The following is a 20,974-nucleotide window of genomic DNA, read 5'->3' on the forward strand; positions in this document are numbered from 1 at the left end:
TTACAGAGGTTCTCATAAAGTTCTGTCAAAAAAATAATTGGGTGCCTCGAGGTGCCAGATCCATGATCAAGAAAGTCGCGTAATTCCTTAAAGTTAGCTCGTAAATGCGAAAATATGCCTGAAAAGTGATGAGATTATACGCAATCATTCCCCAAATCATTACGGAGGTCCTCATAAAGTTTTTTTCAGAATTTTTTTGGGTGCTCCGTGTCGCACCCTGTTTCGAACCGGCCGAAATAGTTCACAACATAATGTGGTTGACACTCTGATTTTGGAAAAAAATGTTTTTGTTTGTTTTAGAGTCGCCACCTAAATTTTAAGGAAAATATTAGGAAAACCATTTTTTATTTATGTAAATGTAAACTCTGTTTTGATTTTGCGAAACCAGTGAGATTCTGAGTAAGGGTTTTGGTTACTCGAGGGGAAGGTGTTAAGCACCCCTCAAAGCCTATCCAACGATAGTCCTTAAACTTAATTTAGGAAAATATAATTAGGAAAACGTGTTTATTTATTTGTTTTAAAATCAATGATAAGTAATTAGTTAGTTTAAGAAAAGGGTACAATACAAGGTACGACACATATATGTCTGATGAAATAAATTTAATAGTAGTTTTTTTTTAACATATTGTAAAAATAAATAAGTGTACTTAAATGTATTGATAAATTTATATGTAAAATATATATAGTTGTATCATAATAAAATTATCTTAAAAATATATAGATGTTGAATTTGCGAGAACATGTCGTCTTATTTAAGACGTGAAATAAAAACAAGGTAGTAGTTGGGTGTGAATACGTAATAATATGTGATGTGTAATTTGAGTGAAAATATATAAACTGGAGTTTTCTAAAATAAAATAAAATAAATAATACTAGATGTTAAAATGTTAAAATATTAAAATATTATATAAAGGTTTGTGATCTTAAGTATGGTATGTACACATAGGTTGTTTAAAACATATGAATATTCATTATTTATTTACATGTTGGGAGAAATTGACAATAGATTATATGTAGTAAATAATATGTATATGAAAGTGTAGGGATTTATAAATTATAAAAAAATAAATAAGTAACTTCGTAAAAGAGATAATAGATATGAGAAAAATAATATAAAGGGTAACAAAATACTAAGTCATGTATGGAGAAAACTAAGTATAAAATATAGAATTTATACCTCTTATGTGCATGCATATATATGTATGTACCTTGTATTTGAACCTGTTGGCATATCTAAAATTTTGAAATGGCATGTTAAAAGATAAAAATGTTTTTAGCCATGTTTGATCCAAAAAAAAGGTAAGAATAGTCAATATACTTTATAAAGAGGTGATGTAAAGAGTGTAAAAAATATAATTTGAAATAGCGTGTTACAAGATTAAAGTATTTTTTAGCAATGCTTGAATCAAAAAATAAGAATAGTCAATATATATATTTTATAAGGGGTGATGTAAAGAGTATAAAATAGACCTAACTATTAGGACTGATTCTATAGTCACATTTGTTTTGTTATATATATATATAAGCCTACTTTCCTACTTATTTTTTTTAATAAAAAATATAATTTCACGAGTTAATTAGTTTAAAGTTAATTATTTCTTAGCCTTTATGTATCTCTACATTCATTTGGAAGTCCCAATTTATGGGTTTTATTTTTTCCTACTTAAATACTTAAATGAATATTATTTCACCCTCTTGAAACTTCATTTGGAAATCTTTTAAAACCATAAGCCCCTCTTTTCAACTTAAAAGGCCTAAAAGAATGTTATAAGTAAAATGTTAACCCATTTTTTAGAAAATATCTTTTGTATCATTTGTTCTAAAGGTGTTTAAACTAAATTCATAAACAAATAATATTAGTCCACGTAAAACAAGCTTCAAAATAAAAGACAAACAATATATCAAAGCTTGTAAGTAAAGGTTAGCCAATATATCCAAACAATATAATTAAGACTCGAAAAGAGGAAAATTAAGAAATATTGGACTCCTAATTTGCGAGGCTCCAAGCGTTGCGATGATCCTAATTTGCTGTTGGCCTAATACTTTAGGCCAATAACGAGTTCCAAAGTAGAAACTCCAGCCCTCCGGTTGTACATGAAACATAATAAAAGAGATAAGAGGATTAGAATACATAAATTATGAAATGAAGCATAAAATGATTGTAGCATATAAAAATGATTATCAAATCTTGATCCAGTTAATTTGATCAAAATCTCCACTCCTGAGCGTGCAAAACAAACGTTTGAGGGGGTGGGATATATGACACAACGCACACTCTTTAGTCGATCCTAAAATGTATACATGAACACAATCTATTCAACCTAAAAAATAAATAGCTTAACCGAATCCTAAAAAACGAGATAAGGAATAAGAAAATACCATATTTTGACTACGTAGCTTTAAGATTAAAATATGAATTCAAACTAAAGAAGTAAAGCTTCATATACATAGAAACTCTCCAACTAGATTATTTTATTTTATTTTAATATGGTTTAATCAAAGAACAAATGTTTTTTCTTTTTAAAGAGGATTTGAATATAACAAGAGTATACTGACTTGGTGGTAACTTGAAGGTTATTAACATTAATCTCATTGCAAACCAACAATAGAAAATGATCAAAGCCAAACTTAAACAAAGAAAATCTGAAGTTATGTTAAATAAGAATGAAAAAAAATGAATTGGTTGCAATCTAAAAATAATAAAAACTATGCATTCTGATTCATCTTATTTTGCACACATGAGAGAATAATTTGCATGATCAAACGTATTTTAAATTCAAGGAGATTGTTTTCTTCTAATAGTGTATGAATAATGTGTTAGACATAAAAAAAAATATCCATAGCTACTAACACATGATCACATTCATATACTCCTAACTAATTTGACCAAAAGGACCAATTCTTCAAGATGTCGAGCAAAATTAGGCGAGAAAATGCCAATGAATGCATTCACGATTTTTAGTTAGAGAAAAAGAAAATATGCAACATGGTTTAGTCTTACCACACAATAACACAACAAGATTGTACAAGAACAACAAACGGAAAAAAAAAAAAAAGACTATTATATGGCTAAAAGGATAAGTATAAACTCTAGCATGAACTTTAATGACTCTGACACTTGATTATGTAGAATAATGAATCCTTGCTTTTCCAGAAAATGAGTTATAATTTTCATTAGTTAAATTTAGCACATATCAGTAGGGAGGATTTTATATCTATGACATGAAGCAAATCGAGTGATATTCCAAAAATCTACACAGACCAACATCTTGGGTTGCAAACAAATGAACTCAATAGGGAAACATATCATTTATAATCTCAAACTTTTGGAGGAAAACAAGAGACGAATACTGAAAACAGAGGACAACTTCAACATTTTCTTCACGGGACCAAACCAGATGACAACAAAGGGATAAAAGATAAATAAGGAAAAGGATTTTACCTTGTGTTGAGCAACAAACTAGAGCTTTGCCGTCAAGAGATTTCAACTTCAAACTTATTCTCGAGATACGAATTCAAAATCGAAAACAGAAGCTTGAAAGAAGATCAGAATTTTCTGGAAAAAAGAACCTAATCCTTGAAATGTGCTTTTATTCCTCTTTTCTGTCTTTTTTCTCCCACCCCTTGAATGAGAACCAAAGGGCTGATTTTATAGTCGAATTTGAGGGAGGCTTTCCAACCTCAGACCCATTAGATTAAGGGCGTAACCAATCAAAATCCGATGGTTCTTCGCGTCCCCTATTTTTCAGGCGGGGTAATGATGATGGTCGAGACTTCTAGGCCTGCCTTGGGTTAGAAATAAATCGAAAAGATGTAAAGTTGATAGAAAGGGGGGGTTGTGATTGATGGATGGCGGATGGAGGAAGAGGTGACGTTGGAGACCGCCGGATATTGTCGTTTTCCGGCGGTTCATGGCCGTTTCTTTGGCAGCGAGCGATGGGTGATTGACGAGAGAGGACGAAGGGGCATGGGGAAGGTGAGGACGTCTGGGGAAGAGGAAGGAACAGTGCCTCCTTATTTTGGAAAAAGAAGAAGACGTTGGGGAGGGTATGCGGCTGATGAGAATTGTACTTATTTTGGGAAAGATGAATTATTATTCTTTTGGGATTTAATTTAGGCCGTCCGATCATTTGATCGGACGGTTGGTAAAAAATAAAGAGTTAAAAATAAATAAATAATAATTATATATATAATAGTAAAAGGATGAATTAATTGAGGCCGTTAGATTAGATTGTAAGGCTGAGATCGAATATAAAGAAGCACAATCCATGTGCTCGCCTACGTGGCATACACGGATTGGCCGGTTTAATAAGACTTGGATTGTCAAATTTGCTCAAATTAAATTCATTTAAATCATAACTACTTTCTTTATTAGATAGCCATAAGTGATAATTATTTTGCAAGATTAACTTATTTGATAAAATTAGTCACTCTTAAAATTAAATTAATATAAATTAGTAAATCATTAATTAACTAAGCTTTCCAATATTAATAAATACACGAAAAATATCTATTGTGACAAAAGGAATTATATTTGAACCAAAATAGATTCAATTCTTAAGAAGAACAACTATTTAATTTAAAATGAGAAAGTAAGTAGTAATATAATATATTTAATTTTTATAAGAAATAACATTGAAGAAATAAATTTATCAAGTCAAATAAGTAATTATTTTTTTATTTATTTTGTATTCCTAAAAATTTCATAACATATATATTTTATTATTATTATTATAATTACTATAGTTAAATGTGGAGAGCCAAAATTGGGTGTCAACACTCCGAGACGCCAAAACCATGGGCTAATGCACATGAAAAAACAAAGAAAGTCGCGTAATTCATAAAAGTCAGCTCATCAATGCGAAAATATGCCTGAAAAAATTCTGGGACTGTACATAATGCTTCCCCAACTTACTACAGAGGTCTTAATAATGTTTTTTCAGAAAATTTTTTTGGGTGCTCCAAGGCGCCTGATCCACGAGCCTTAAAGTTGCCTCTTAAATACAAAAATGTTGGCTCTTAAATACGAAAATGTGCTTGAAAAAAACAGTAGGATTGGATGTAATACTTCCCCAACTCATTAGGAAGGTCCTCATAAAGTTTTTTTTTTAAAATTGTGGGTGCTCTGAGTCGCCAGATCAATGGGCTAATACACATAAAAAATCGAGAAAGACAGGTAATTCTTAAATGTTGGCTTGTAAATATGAAAATATGCCTGAAAAAACGATGGGACAATACATAATGTTTCCCCAACTCATTATGGAGGTCCACGTAAGGTTTTTTCATATTATTTTTTTTGGGTTTTTAGACACTAGATCTATGGGCTAATACACGAAAAATTAGAAAATTTGGGCGATTCTTAAAAAAAGGCATATAAATGCGGAAATGAGCGTTAAAAAAATGGTGTGAGTATACATGAAGGTTCCCCAATTCATTACAGAGATCCTCATAAAGTGTTTTGAGAAAAAAAAATTGGGATCTCCGGGCGCCAGATCCATGGGCTAATACACATGAAAAATTGAGAAATTTTAGTAATTCTTTAAAAAAAACACCTTATAAATGCGAAAATGGGCGTTAGAAAAATGTTGTGAGTATATATGAAGGTTTTCCAACTCATTATGGAGGTCATTAGAAAGTTTCTTGAGAAAAATTTTGGGTGCTCCGGGCGCCAAATTCATACATACGAACAATACGAGAATTTGGACGATTCTTAAAAAATGCTTGTAAATGCGGAAATAGACATTTAAAAATGGTCTGAGTATACGTAAAGGTTCCCCAACTCATTACAAAGGTCCTCATAAATATTTTTTGAGAAAGAAATTTGGATTCTCCGGCCGCCAGATCAATGGGAATTTGAAAGATTCTTAAAAAAAGGCTTGTTAATGCGAAAATGGGCGTTAAAAAAATGGTGTGAGTATACGGGAAGATTCTCCAACTCATTACGAAGGTCCTTATAAAGTTTTTTGAGAAAAAAAATTGGGTGCTCTGGGTGCCAGATCCATGGGCTAATACACACAAAAAATAAGGGAATTTGGATGATTCTTAAAAAAGGCTTGTAAATGTGGAAATTAGCGTTAAAAAAATTGTGTGAGTATACGTGAAGGTTCCCCAACTCATTATAGAGGTTCTTATAAAGTTTTTTGAGAAAAAAAATTTGGGTGCTCTGGGTGCTAGATCTACGGGATAATATACACGAAAAATCGGGGAATTAGGGAGATTCTTAAATAAGGGCTTGTAAATGCGGAAATGGGCGTTAAAAATTAGTGTGAGTATACGTGAAGGTTCTCCAACTCATTATGCAGGTCCTAATAAAGTTTTTTGAGAAAAAATTTCTGGATTCTCCGGGCGCCAGATCCATGGGCTAATACACACGAAAAATTAGGAAATTTGGGCGATTCTAAACAAAAGGCTTGTAAATGCGGAAATGGGCGTTAAAAAAATGTTGTGAGTATGCTTGAAAGTTCTCTAACTTATTACAGAGGTCTTCATAACTTTGGGTTCTCTGGGCGCCAGATCCATGGGTTAATACACACGAATAATCGGGGAATTTGGGCGATTCTTAAAAAGAGGCTTGTAAATGCGAAAATGGGCATTAAAAAATTATGTGAGTATACGTGAAAGTTACCAAACTCATTATAGAGGTCCTTATAAAGTTTTTTGAGAAAAAAAAATTGTGTTCTCTAGGCACCAGATCCCTAAGCTAATACACATGAAATATTGGGAAATTTGGGCGATTATTTGAAAAGAGCTCGTAAATGCGGAAATGGGCGTTAAGAAAATAGTGTGAGTATTCCTGAAGGTTCCCTAACTCATTACGAAAGTCCTCATAAAGTGTTTTGAGGAAAAAAAATGCGTCAGATCCATGGGCTTAATTAACACACGAAAAATTGGAAAATTTGAGCGATTCTTAAAAAAGGTCTTATAAATGCAGAAATGGGCGTTAAAAAATTGTATGAATATACATGAAGGTTCTCCAACTCATTATAGAGGTCCTCATAAAATTTTTTGAGAAAAAAATTTAGGGTGTTTCGAGCGCCACATCCATAGGCTAATACACACGAAAAATCAGAAAATATAGACGATTCTAAAAACAAGGCTTATAATTATAATTATGGAAATGGGCGTTAAAAAAATAGGGTGAGTGCACGTGAAGGTTCTTCAACTCATTATAGAGTTCCTCATAAAGTTTTTTGAGAATAAAGTTTTGGGTTCTTCGGGTGCTAGATCGATGGGCCTAATACACGCGAAAAATTGTGAAATTTGCGTAATTCCTATATAAGGGCATGTAGGTGCGGAAATTGACCTGAAAAAAATGGTGTTTGTATACGTGATGGTTCCACAACCCAATATGGAGGTCCTCATAAAAAAATTTGAGAAAAAAATTAGGGTTTTTCGAGCGCCAGATCTATGAGCTAATAAACACGAAAAATCGAGAAATTTGGACGATTCTTTAAAAATGGCTTGTAAATGCGGAAATGGGCGTTAAAAATTGGTGTGAGCAAACGTGAAGACTCCCCAACTCATTACGGAGGTTCTCATAAAGTTTTTTGAAAAAAATATTGGGTTTTTTGATCGCAAGATCCATGGGATAATACATACGAAAAATTAAGAAATTTGGGCGATTCTTTAAAAAGGGATTGTAAATGCGGATATGGGCGTTAAAAAATGATGTGAGTATACGTGAAGGTTTCCCAACTCATTACAGAGATCCTTATAAAGTTTTTTGAGAAAAGAATTTATGGTGCTCTAGGGGAGATCCATGGTCTAATACTCACGAAAAATTAGGAAATTTAGGTGATTTTTAAAAAAGGACTTGTGAATGTGGAAATGGTTATTAAAAAATAGTGTGAGTATATATGAAGGTTCCCCAACTCATTATGGAGATCCTCATAAAGTTTATTGAAGAAAAAATATGGTGCTCCGGGAGTTAGATCAATAGGCTAATACACAGAAAAAATTAGGAAATTTGGGAGATCTTAAAAAAAGAGCTTGTAAATGTGGAAATGGGTGGTAAAAAAATGGTGTGAGTATGCATGATGGTTCCCTAACTCATTACGGAGACCCTCAAAAGGTTTTTTGAGAAAACAATTTTGGCTGCTTCAGGTGGCAGATCCATGGGCTAATATACACGAAAATTAGGAAATTTGGGCGATTCTTAAAAAAAGACTTATAAATGCGGAAATAGGCAATAAAAAAAATGGTGTGAGTATATGTGAAGGTTCCCCAACTCATTAAAGAGGTTCTCATCAAGTTTTTTGAGAAATAAAATTTGGGTTTTGTGGGTGCCAGATCCGTAGGCTACACACAAAAAATCAAGAAATTTGGGCGATTCTTAATAAAAGGCTTGTAAATATGGATATGGGTGTTAAAAAAATGGTGTGAGTATACGTGAAGGTTTGCCAAATCATTACAGAGGTCATCTTAAAGTTATTTGACAAAAAAAAAATTGAGTGCTTTGGTCGCCTGATCCATGGGCTAATACACACGAAAAATTGGGGAATTTGGGCGATTCTTAAAAAAAGACTTGTAAATGCGAAAATGAGCGTTAAAAATGGTGTGAGTATACGTGAAGGTTCCCCAACTCATTACTGAGGTCCTCATAAAGTTTTTTGACAAAAAAAATTAGGTTCTACGGTCGCCAGATGCATCGGATAATACACACAAAAAATTAGGAAATTTTGGCGATTCTTAAAAAAGACTTGTAAATGCGAAAATGGGCGTTAAGAAATGGTGTGAGTATAGGTGAAGTTTTTCAAATTCATTACGGAAGTCTTCATAAAGTTTTTTAAGAAAAAAATTCAGGTGTTCCGAGCGCTAGATCTATTGGGTAGTACACATGAAAAATTGGAAAATTTAGGTGATTCTTTAAAATGGGACTGTAAATGCGAAAATGGGCGTTAGAAAAATGGTGTGAGTTTACGTGAAAGTTCCCAACTCATTACGGAGGTCCTCATAAAGTTTTTAAAGAAAAAAATTTGGGTGCTCTGGGCGCTAGATCCATGGGATTAACACACGAAAAATCAGAGAATTTGGGCGATTCATAAAAAAAGCCTTGTGAATACGGAAATGAGCGTTAAAAAATTGTGTGAGTTTACGTGAATGTTACCCAACTCATTACGGAGGTCCTCTTAAAGTTTTTTGGGAAAAACATTTTTGGTGCTCCGGGTGCCAGATCCATGGGCTACTACATACGAAAAATCAGGTAATTTGGCAATTCTTAAATAAGAGCTTGTAAATGAGGAAATGAGCGTTAAAAAAACAGTGTGAGTATACATGAAGCTTCCTCAACTCATTACGTAGGTCTTCATAAAGTTTTTTTATAAAAAAAAATCGGGTGCTTCGAATGCCAGATTCATGGGCTAACAAATAAAAAATTAAGGAATTTGGGCGATTCTTAAAAAAAGGCTTGTAAATGCACAAATTTGCGATAAAAAAATAGTGTGAGTATCTGTGAAGGTTCCTCAACTCATTATGGAGGTCCTCATAAAGCTTTTTGAGGAAAGAAATTAGGTGCTCTAGGAGCCAGATCCATGGGATTAACACACGAAAAATCAGGAAATTTGGGTAATTTTTTAAAAAGGGCTTGTAAATGCGGAAATGAGAGCTAAAAATGGTGTGAGTATACATGAAGGTTTCCGAACTCATTGCGGTTGTCCTCATAAAGTTTATTGAGAGAAAAAATTGGGTGCTCCGGCCGCCAGAACAATGGGTCAATACACACGAAAAATTTGGGAAATTTGGGTGATTCTTATAAAAGGTTTTTAAATGATGAAATGAGAGATAAAAAAATAGTGTGGGAATACGTGATGGTTCCCCAACTCATTACGGAGGTACTCAAAAATAATTTCGAGAAAATATTTTTGGGTGCTTTGGGCGCCATATATATGGGCTAATATACACAAAAAGTCAAGGAATTTGAGCGATTCTTAAAAAATGGTTTGTATATGCGAATATGGGCGTTAAAAAAATGTTGTGAGTATATGTGAAGGTTCCCCAACTCATTACGGAGGTCCTCATAAAGTTTTTTGAGAAAAAAAATTTGGGTGCTCTGGACGAAAAATTGGGGAATTTGGGCGATTCTTAAAGCGTTAAAAATGGTGTGAGTATACGTGAAGGTTCCCTAACTCATTGCGGAGGTCCTCATAAAGTTTTTTGAGAAAAAAAATTTGGGTGCTCTGGACGAAAAATTGGGGAATTTGGGCGATTCTTAAAAAAATGTTTGTAAATGCGAAAATGAGAGTTAAAAAAATGGTGTTAGTATACGTGAAGTTTCTCCAACTTAGTACGGAGGTATTCATAAAGTTTTATGAGAATATTTTTTGGGTTCTCCAGGCGTCACATCTATGGGCTAATACACACGAAAAATCAGAGAATTTGGGCGATTATTAAAAAAGGGCTTGTAAATGCGGAAATGAGAGTTAAAAAATGATGTGAGTATACGTAAAGGTTCCACAACTCATTACGGAGGGTCTTATAAAGTTTTTTGAGAAAAACAATTTGAGTGCTACGGGCGCAATATCCATGGGCTCATACACACAAAAATTAGGGAATTTTGGCGATTCTTAAAAAAGGTCTTGTAAATGCGGAAAAGGATGTTAAAAAATTGTGAAAGTATACGTGAAGTCTCCCAACTCATTACGGAGGTCCTCACACACGAAAAATTGAGGTATTTGGGAGATTCTTAAAAAAGGGTTTGTAAATGCTGAAATGGGCATTAAAAAATGGTGTGAGTATACGTGAAGGTTCCCAACTCATTACGGAGGTCCTCATAAAGTTTTTTGAGAAGAAAAAAATTGGGTGCTCTGGGCGCCAAATCCATGGGCTAATACACACGAAAAATTGGAGAATTTAGGCGATTCTTAAAAAAGGACTTGTAAATGCAGAAATGAGCGTTAAAAATGGTGTGAGTATACGTGAAGGTTCCCTAACTCATTGCGGAGGTCCTCATAAAGTTTTTTGAGAAAAATTTTTTGGTGCTCCGAACGTCAGATCCATGGGACACACGAAAAATCAAAAAAATTGGCGATTCTTAAAAGTGTTTGTAAATGCAGAAATAGGCATTAAAAAAATGGTTTGAGTATACTCGAAGGTTCCCCAACTCATTACGGTAATTCCTGTAAAATGACTCCTAAATAACCAAAATATGTTGAAAATGGTGAGACATTACGTATTTCTCCCTTAACTCCCTACAGAGGGTTCCGTAAAGGTTTTGCAAAAAGGAAGTCATATCACCTAAATATTCATGGTTTAACAAACACAAAAAACTAAGAAAATCGCATAATTCTTGTAAAATAACTCCTAAATTCCCAAAATATGTGCAATAATTGGTGAGGCTTCATGTACTACTACCACAACTCCATACGGAGGGTTCCATAAATATTTTGCAAAAAATTCATTCAAAAGTCATATCACTAAAATATTCATGTATTAATCCATACGAAAAACTGAGAAAATCGTCTAATTTCTATAAAATGATTCCTAAATGCCCAAAATATGTGCAAATATGGTGAGGCTTCATGTACTGCTCCCACAAGTCCTTACGGAGGGGTTTTTTCTAAGATTTTGCAAAAAAAATAGTCTGGAAGTCATTGTAGACATTGAAATTTTATGGGACTATACAAGATGTGTTCAATTCGAGTTAGGATTCTACAAAGGTGTGTTCAATTCCCATTAGGATTCTTGGAGGCTACTCAACCCTAAATTCTAGTGCATGCCTATATAAAGGGTACTATATTCCCTTAAAAGACATCTTAAATATTCCACAAATTCATAGAATATTCATAAGAAGATCAAATTCAAATCATCCTAATTCAAGAAATACGTCACTAACGACCCTCGAATCATGGATAAATCTTATGAAAGAGGAATCAAGGGATCAATAGATTTGTAGTCACAATTTTGATGAATAAAACTATGTTTCTTCATATTTAATTTGTGAGTGCAATTTATTTTCTGTTACTTTAAAATTTGTTGCAAACAAATAGGCATACCTAGTGGGACAAAATTTGCCCTTCATCTCTTCTCTCACAAATCAAATCTGCAAATCTAAAGTCACAAAATCACAAAGATAGAAAAATAAGTACTTCAAGTCTCATCTTTGAGTTCATCAAGTCTACACTCTGACAAGTCTTGAAGCAACGGGCATTTGTAGACATTGAAATTTTGTGGGACTCTACAAGATGTGTTCAATTCGAGTTGGGATTCTACAAAGGTGTGTTCAATTTTAATTAGGATTCTAGAAGGCTACTCGACCCTAAACCTTAGTTCATGCCCATACAAAAGGTACTATATTCCCTTAAAAGGCATCTCGAATATTCTGCAAATTCATAGAATCTTCATAAAGATCAAATTTCAATCATCCTAATTTGAGAAATACGCCACTAACGGCCCTCGAATCATGGATAAATCTTATGAGAGAGTAATCAAGGGATCAACAAATTTGTACTCACAATCTTGATGAATAAAATTATGTTTCTTCATATTTTCTTTGTGAATGCAGTTTATTTTCTATCATTTTAAAATTTGTTGCAAACAATAATATCACCAAAATATTAATGAACTAACGCACATGAAATTGAGAAAATCACCTAATTCCTGTAAGAAGGCTCTTAAATGTCCAAAATATGTGCAAAAAATGTTGAGGATTCACGTACTACTCCTCCAACTCCCTACAGAGGATTTTGTAAGAGTTTTGTAAAAAAATCACTCAGAAGCCATATCACCAAAATATTCCTGGGCATTAACATTCGAAAAAATGAGAAAATTGCCTAGTTTCTATAAAATGGATCCTAAATGCCCAAAATATGTGTAAAAATTAGTGATGATTCACGTACTACTCCCCCAACTCCCTTTGGAGGGTTCCGTAAAGATTTTGTGAAAAAATTATCTAGTAGTCATGTCACCAAAATATTCATAGGCTAACATACACGAAAAATTGAGAAAATTGCCTAATTCTTGTAAAAATGGATCCTAAATGCCCAAAATATGTGGAAAAAATGGTGAGGCTTCAACTCCTTGCCGAGGGCCTGTGCACCCCCGGGATTAGTCGGGGCTCAAAGAGACTCGGACACCCGGTGCAAATCAAAAAAAAAAAAAAATGGTGAGGCTTCACCAACTGTTTCCCTAACTCCCTACGGAGGGTTTCATAAAGGTTTTGTGAAAAATCATCATATCACCAAAATATTTATGGGCTAACACAAATGAAAAACTAAGGAAATCGTCTAATTCCTATAAAATGGCTCTCAAATGTCGAAAATATGTGCAAAAAATGGTGAGGCTTCCTGTACTGCTCCTCTAATTTCACTTTTCACTGATAAATTTTAACATTTTTTCAAGTAAAATGCTTGTTCAAACACAACTTCAAATCTCAAAAAATCATAAATTTTACAACCTAAAATTTCAAGTTTAATTCAACGTCAAAATCTATGATCAAACGAGAATAAAAACTTGTTGACACTAACTATTTTTGTAATTACATGAGGTTATAATGGGAAAGAGATAAGTATCATTCCATGACCCTCAATAGTCGGTCGAAAAGAGATGAAATCAAGCCATAGGGCCTATAGTGATTTGGGAGTCCCGTGTGGAAAGACCATCACTCAATGGAGCAAAGGTAGGCGCCTAGAATGCCATATTGATAACTCTTAATATCTCTTATGGTTGACATAGTTGTTAGACAATTTGATGTCGATTCATCACATCTTTTAGGGTTGAAGAAAGTCCAACGGGTTAGGGTTGAAGAAGGTCCAAATGTTCCGTTGTTCGCAGGTTCAAGTGATAATTATAGGTTCACACTTGCCAATGAACTCAAAATTTAGAGTTTATGGGTTCTAAACTTGCCATCAAATTTATAGTCATCATAGTTATGGGGTTCACAATTAAATATTTATACATATGTAATAAAGTTCCTTGTACAAATACGTGATCTAAACAAAAGTAACTAAATTCATCCCAATTATAAATATCTCAGCAATTATTGAAGTAGTTGCAACAACTTCAATTTTATATTCCAGCAATTTTTTAATGCAATGCATAACAAAATCCAGAATTTGATGAAATAACAATAAAGTTATGGGTGAATGTATCAAATTTGATCTGGATCAGCTAGGATACTTTTTTTTAGATTTCTATGATAGTGATATCTTATTATATAGTTCCAAATATTTAAGTATTTACTTAATAATTAACACGTTTTTCAAAGCAAACCATGAAAATTGACAGTTGATTGAGCACATAGATATCATATAATATATAGTACCAGATACAACCCTCCCTCCGCAACTCACGTTGATGCGCGATCCAAATTTAATTTTGTATATAATGAAGATAACAGACATCGAGTCAGAAATTAGAAAAATACAATCATGTAGTTATCCAACGAGCAATAACGCATAACTCATAAAACAAGCAACAAACTATGTATTTTATATTTTAAAATTTTAATACTTTTAATAAACTTATATGATTAATTTATATAGTTTCAAGAAATTCTTTAAAAAAAAATCAAAAAATGATTTCTTTAAAGGGAAAAGTAGAGCCTTGAGGAAAATTTGAGAAAAATAAAATAAATCTTCTTTAACTCGGAAAAATAAAATGGAACATTTTTTAAACTACCTAATTTTCTTTTAATAGACTTTCCCAAAATTATCTAAATGGTTTTTTGTCTTCTTAATTTTGAGAAAAAAGTTGGATAAAGGAAGTTTTCGATTTATTGAGTTTTATGGTATGCATTTGGTCAATTAACTTGTTTATCCATTAATTCGAAATATATACGTAATATAGTGGCAAAATCAAATTTTTTAATAACAAAATTCAATCGTTTGATCTAAAGTAAGTCAAGAGGATTCAAAGTATATATACAAATAAATAAAATAAAAAATTTAGTGCAATATGAATTTTCAACGCAAAGAATTCAATTAAACCCCTTTCATTAATTGTGGCTCCACTATTGTACGTAAGAATGCATGCAAGTCCATTCATTGAACATGTAGCCATGTGCAGTCATCGCTATTTACGTATTCGATAAAATTCAATAATCAAAACCCTTAAATTAATTTCATATTTATGTTTTAAAAAAAAAGAAATTTAATGTGTATAAATAATTTGTTGAAAAAAAAAAAAAGATTTAACATGTATAAATAATTTATTCAAAATTCAATAAGTTAAAAAATCAAAAGGAAAAATTGTGTGACGTATAATCTAACTCAACCCTATAATTATATTTAGATTTATGTGAATACACTTATTATCCGCACCAATAAAGATAGAATTAGATATTGCATATGCGTGGTTGATACTGTATATTATGCTACAAAGATATTACAAAATATTTAGCTAGTACTCACTCTGTCCAACAATACTTGTCAACTATTGACTTTACACGCTCCTGAAGAAACTACTATCTTCGTCCACTTTTAATTGTCACCGTTTTCATTTTTAGAGTCAAACTATAAAAACTTTGACTATCAACGATGTATTTTTTCATCATATTGATATGCAAAAAATTGCAATTTATAGCACTTTTCGTACAGTTTTTGAATATCTAATTTTTTTTGTTTTGAATATTGAATTAATATAATCTAATTTAACTTTAAAAATTAGTCAAATTGACTTTCGAAAAACGCAACATGACAAATAAAAGTGGACGGAGGGAGTATAATATAAGGGTAATTTTACTATATCACCCTTTATTATATAATAAATACGTACGATGTCTTGAAAGATGTAATAGGGAAATGATTATAATTAATGATAAGGGTAAATTAGGAACTAGTGAAATTATCCATTGATTTCATAAAGTTGACAAGTATTGTTGGACATTCCAAAATAGTATAGTAGACAACTATTGTTGGACGAAGGGAGTATGAGCGAATATAATGATATACTCGATCTGTTCTAGAGATATTGTATGTGTACGGATACATTATTATGTGCAAGGATACAATATATTTCACTTTTATTATACGAGCGAATACAATGTATTTCGCTACGTTTTAAAACCAAAATATATACTTCTATGTGTCGTTATTAAGCAAAATCTAAGTGGAAATAACACTATTCAGTAATTTTTTTCTTAAAATATTATAATTCATAAACTAAAATTTTTGACTCCGATCGAATAAATCCTATGTTTTGGCAAAATGAAAATTGTACACCACTAGCCGAAAATCACGACTGAAAAATAAATTAATATGTGGCCTACTTCTTAATTATTTTATTAATTTATTGCCTATATATATCTGCCTATTTGCAATATCTTTATTACTCATATAACCACATTCTCGATCAATTCTTACAAAAATAGCCACTATGACAAAACTAGCCTCAATTCTTTCTCTTTGCATCATTTTCACAACTTTCATCTCTTGGGCAATTAATATGCATTAGAGGAAAATGCAACGATGACCCTGACGTTGGAACCAGTATTTGCGGAGGAGGAGGAGGAAGTTCTCCTTCTCCTCCGTCTACTGGTTCAACGCCAGGTATGCTAACTCTTAACGACTTTAGTGAAGGTGGAGACGGGGGTGGTCCATCAGAATGTGACGAGAAATATCATGATAACAACGATAGAGTAGTCGCGTTGACTACTAGATGGTACGATAATGGTTCAAGATGTGGTAAAATGATACGTATTCGGGCCGATAAAAATGGGAAGAGTGTAACGGCTAAGGTTGTGGATGAATGTGACATAAAAGATGGTTGTAAAAATAATGTAGTGGATGGTTCAATTGCTGTGTGGAGAGCTTTGGGATTGAATACTGATGAGGGAAGAGTTCCTATTACTTGGTCCATGGCCTAGGAGATATATCACTACCAAAAAAATCCGATAAATTCTGTAGCTAATCAACAGAATTCATCGTTGATCCTATTTAGAGATCGATACTTAATAAAAAAAAATTGTGACTCATTGGTCCATATGGCCTAGGAGATACTATTATTATTACTCCTATATATGTGGCTTAAGTGTACTTTAATTTATTATGTGTGTTCTGTTGTAATAGAATAGAGTTTGAATAATTGTGTCATCTTAATAAATAAAATATGTGATAAGATGGACATGACTAGTGTACCTCAAGAATTTGTTATGAAATATTTCTAGTTAATTTGTATGGCTTGATTCAGAGTATGAGGTTAACTAATGTGTGGTGTAAATTTAGACATAGAATCGTCAATATAAATCACAATAGTTAACCATTCAAAGTATTTATACAGTATTTGAAAAAATTATAGTCAAACAAATATTATTTGTCCACACAATAACTAAGACAAATAAATTGAAACGAATTGAATATCATGTGTAATTTCTAATAAGCAAAGCAATTTGTATATCCATCCCAATTTCTAAATATAGTTGAATTGTGCGTAACTATCTCATCTAAATTATTGAAGACCACATTTTTTACTTTAATCTCATATTGTATATTGATATATTCCTATCTAGATTTATATTTTTACTAACAGGTACATTTACAAATTAACCAATATTGTCACAAACATATTCTCAACATGATAAGGTTGGCAGCAATTCAGATATGATTTAACACAAGCTAGCCAAATTTTTAAGATATATACTAGTTTTAGTGTTAAAAATTTATATGTATCGAATGTTTATATATATAAATAAATTAGATCAAATTCCTAACAATATGTGCCTTCATAACAAATCAGATAAAAATGTGTGAAATCAAACTATGAAAATTGACAATTGAATTAACACAAGACTATTCTAGAATGTGGACTATTATTTTTTAATTAGAAGAATTAATTAACATAAATAGTCTTCATCAAAATACTTTTTGAAAGATTTATAACTAAGTATAGGGTCATGGGTAAGTGGTGCTCATCGGTGATATTTGTAACTTAATAATCCATCATAAATATGAGTATGAAAAATATCTTGTGACAAATGAGTATTTTTATTTAATTAGTTATATAATAAAAATCATCGACAAATATGTGATAATTAGCCGTCATATTCCATCACAAATCACGCTATTATAATTTTGATAAGACCCCTAAAATGCTCGATACTTTAAGATGAGAAAATCGATCCTCCTTACTTGATCCCAGACTTGTCTTTTTCTCTTTTTGTTTTGTTTGGAGGAAAAAATCTAGAAATATATCTATCCATTAATTGAGTCAATAATGAATTAGAGTACTAATTAGCAGCCACTACCTAGGGTAAGAGTAATAGGGGGGAAAAACTAGTACTATTTTTTTAAAACTTTTTCAAGTGGAAGAAAAAATAGGAAGAAAAATATTCTTAAAGAATTAATTAATCGACTATAAAAAAAGTTATCCGTACTAATAACTTTGCTCTCTCTATATTTTGGGTGAATATTTGGTCAATGAACTTTTTTTTCATTACTCTTATTGAAACTCGATTAAATTTAAATTTATGCATTACATACTTCATTTCTAATAAATAACGCTTGCAACAAAAAAAAAGTTCATTTCCAAAAAAAATAAACGTATCCCCTCTAATTAAAGGAGAAGAAATTTTGAACCATTATAATTCAAGGTAAAAAAAGTTCGAACCATTCTACCACGACACTGTATTAATTATTCGATCAACTTGCTAGTCCATCAATTAATCGTAATGTCAGAAGCCGTGCATCCATGCAAGTCTATGGAGGGTATCCGAGTTAGCTTGCACACCTTATTTTATTTTAAGGGATATTTGTCATTTTCCACAAATCATATAACTTTTTTCATTGAAATTAGAACAGATGAAAAGAAATTATTTACTTTATGGTGATCAATTTATTTCATTGACAATTTTTTTACAAGAATTTTGAATTAAACTATTATTCATTGTTTAAACTTATCTCGAATTAGTTCATTTCAACTCAAATAATTAAATTTTATTTTAATAAATAACATATTCAAATTCAAATCAATTCGTACATTTGTCACGTGCACAACTATACTAGCCGAAAATTACGACTCATCACAATATCTTTTCTCCCTATATATATTCATCCATTTGGACAGTTTTCTTCACCCATCAACACTTCCTTACACATATAACCTTTTCAATCATTACAAAAATAGCCACAATGTCCAATCTAGCCTTTCTTTCACTAATTTTCACCATTTTCATCTCCACTTCTAACGCCATTTCTCAATGTAACGGCCCTTGTAAAACATGGGACGATTGTGATGGTCAATTAATTTGCATAAACGGAAAATGTAACGATGATCCTAACGTTGGAACCAAAATTTGCAAAAGTAGCCCTCCTTCCGTCCCATCTCCAACTCCAACCAATACATGTCGTCCGTCTGGCACAATCAATTGCAACGGTGTACACCCAATATACCGTTGCTCGCCACCTGTCACCTCCTCAACTCCCGCTCAACTTACCTTCAACGACTTCGGTGAAGGCGGAGACGGGGGTGGTCCATCATCATGTGATGGAAAATATCATAACAATAACGAAAGAATAGTAGCATTGTCCACCGGATGGTTTGCAGGACGTTCGAGGTGTGGTAAAATGATACTAATTCGCGCTAATAACGGAAAGACCGTAACGGCTAAAGTGGTGGATGAATGTGATTCTACTATGGGTTGTGATGCGGAACATGCTTTTCAAAGTCCATGCAAAAATAACATAGTGGATGGTTCTATTGCTGTGTGGAGAGCTTTAGGGTTAAATACAGATTTAGGTATTGTTCCTGTCACTTGGTCCATGGTTTAGGCCAACATGGAGCGATCGTTACAGTTATGGATTTGATAGAATTCAGTAACTTTATATGTCTCAAATTATATGTAATAAGATGTACATTAGAGTTTCTTAAAAATAATCAACTACGATATAATTTCAACTAATTATATTTTTCTTTCATCTCAATTTATGTTGTGAAGCTTGACTTCTTCGTTTTTTAATATCATGGCATCACCCCCTTTGAATTTGCGAAACTACTTCCTCCGATTGATAACCTAAGGAAGTCAACATATCCGCAACATGATTTGTTCCCGTTAAATAGTTCTTGATGAAAAGACTCTTGTCTTCGACCATCTATTTAATCTCTTTACTTTATTTCAATTTGTTTGACTAGTCGCTGAGTTTATAAAAGAAATAAATTCACTTGAAATTTGTGGACTTAAACAAAGCATAGATATTTTTGTGGTTATAGATAATCTTATTAAGAATAAAGTGAAAAGTTTAAAATTATATTAGTATTAAATATGAAAATGATCAAACATTTGGAGGGGGGGAGGGAGGGGGGACAAATTTATAAAAAGGAAAATATAATGTCATTTAAATTAGAAGGGTGATATAGGGGATTGAATGAATTATGTTAATCACATAATTGTAATTCTTTTTTGTACTAATTAATTATGAGTATAGGTGATATAGGAGCTTTGAATCCTTTCAAATATCTTCCTCAGATTATTATGTACTTTTGAGTTAAGATAAATAAAACGCAGAAAGATTGCTTGAAAAAAAAAGGTTAGGTGATATAGCTCTGATTTTAACATTCCGCTGCTTTAATTTTATTTTTATTCTAATAAAATCAGAAAAAATATTTATTTTTCTTTTTTATTATAAATTTCAAAAGTCTTTATGTCTAGCACCAATTATAGAAAGTCTGAAAATTGCAAAAATGCAAAAAAGGAGGACGGAGTGCAAGGTCATATTGTACTATCAAAAAATGGTATAATATTGAAATGTGTTCTTTAACTTGATATTAACTGATATTTATGCATTTTAATTTTGAATGTGCAAGGTACATAAATTTATATAGAATTGAACAATTAGACACATATGTCTAACGTGACGCCTTACGTGTATTATACCATATAAGACACATGTATTACGCCACGCAAAAAATATTTGCAGTATACACTTATTTTCTAGTTGTAATACAATGAATATGCACCAGTAACTATTTCAAATTGATACATCCGAAGTACTATATAGCTGGATATTTTTGACAGATTGAAACTCATAAGAAAAACACGATAAATGAT

The 20,974-nt window shown here is 32.0% G+C and overlaps 2 protein-coding genes across 2 annotated transcripts; both read left to right on the forward strand.

Moving 5' to 3' along the window:
- The first annotated feature begins 3,856 nt into the window (after positions 1-3,856).
- Positions 3,857-16,798, forward strand: LOC102578589 (kiwellin-like). The gene is made up of 2 exons (XM_015303298.1): positions 3,857-4,047; positions 16,387-16,798. Exons 1-2 carry the CDS (start codon positions 3,857-3,859, stop codon positions 16,796-16,798), a joined length of 603 nt encoding a protein of 200 aa, XP_015158784.1.
- Positions 16,799-19,016: 2,218 nt separating this feature from the next.
- On the forward strand, positions 19,017-19,760 carry LOC102579687 (kiwellin-like). The gene has a single exon (XM_006340101.2). The coding sequence runs from the start codon at positions 19,059-19,061 to the stop codon at positions 19,695-19,697; it is 639 nt and encodes a 212-aa protein (XP_006340163.1). The 5' UTR covers positions 19,017-19,058; the 3' UTR covers positions 19,698-19,760.
- Positions 19,761-20,974: the final 1,214 nt, after the last annotated feature.

The sequence above is a fragment of the Solanum tuberosum genome, unplaced genomic scaffold, assembly GCF_000226075.1.
Source record: "Solanum tuberosum cultivar DM 1-3 516 R44 unplaced genomic scaffold, SolTub_3.0 scf00017, whole genome shotgun sequence".
In the NCBI taxonomy this organism is placed as follows: domain Eukaryota; kingdom Viridiplantae; phylum Streptophyta; class Magnoliopsida; order Solanales; family Solanaceae; genus Solanum; species Solanum tuberosum.

What these genes read in the sequence shown, in the direction of transcription:
- LOC102578589 (XM_015303298.1), top strand. Translation starts at nt 3,857, where the DNA reads ATGGAGGAAGAGGTGACGTTGGAGACCGCCGGATATTGTCGTTTTCCG. An exon ending in AGAAGAAGACGTTGGGGAGG is followed by an intron (nt 4,048 to 16,386) that starts GTATGCGGCTGA and finishes AATATGCATTAG; the next exon opens with AGGAAAATGCAACGATGACC.
- LOC102579687 (XM_006340101.2), top strand. Translation starts at nt 19,059, where the DNA reads ATGTCCAATCTAGCCTTTCTTTCACTAATTTTCACCATTTTCATCTCC.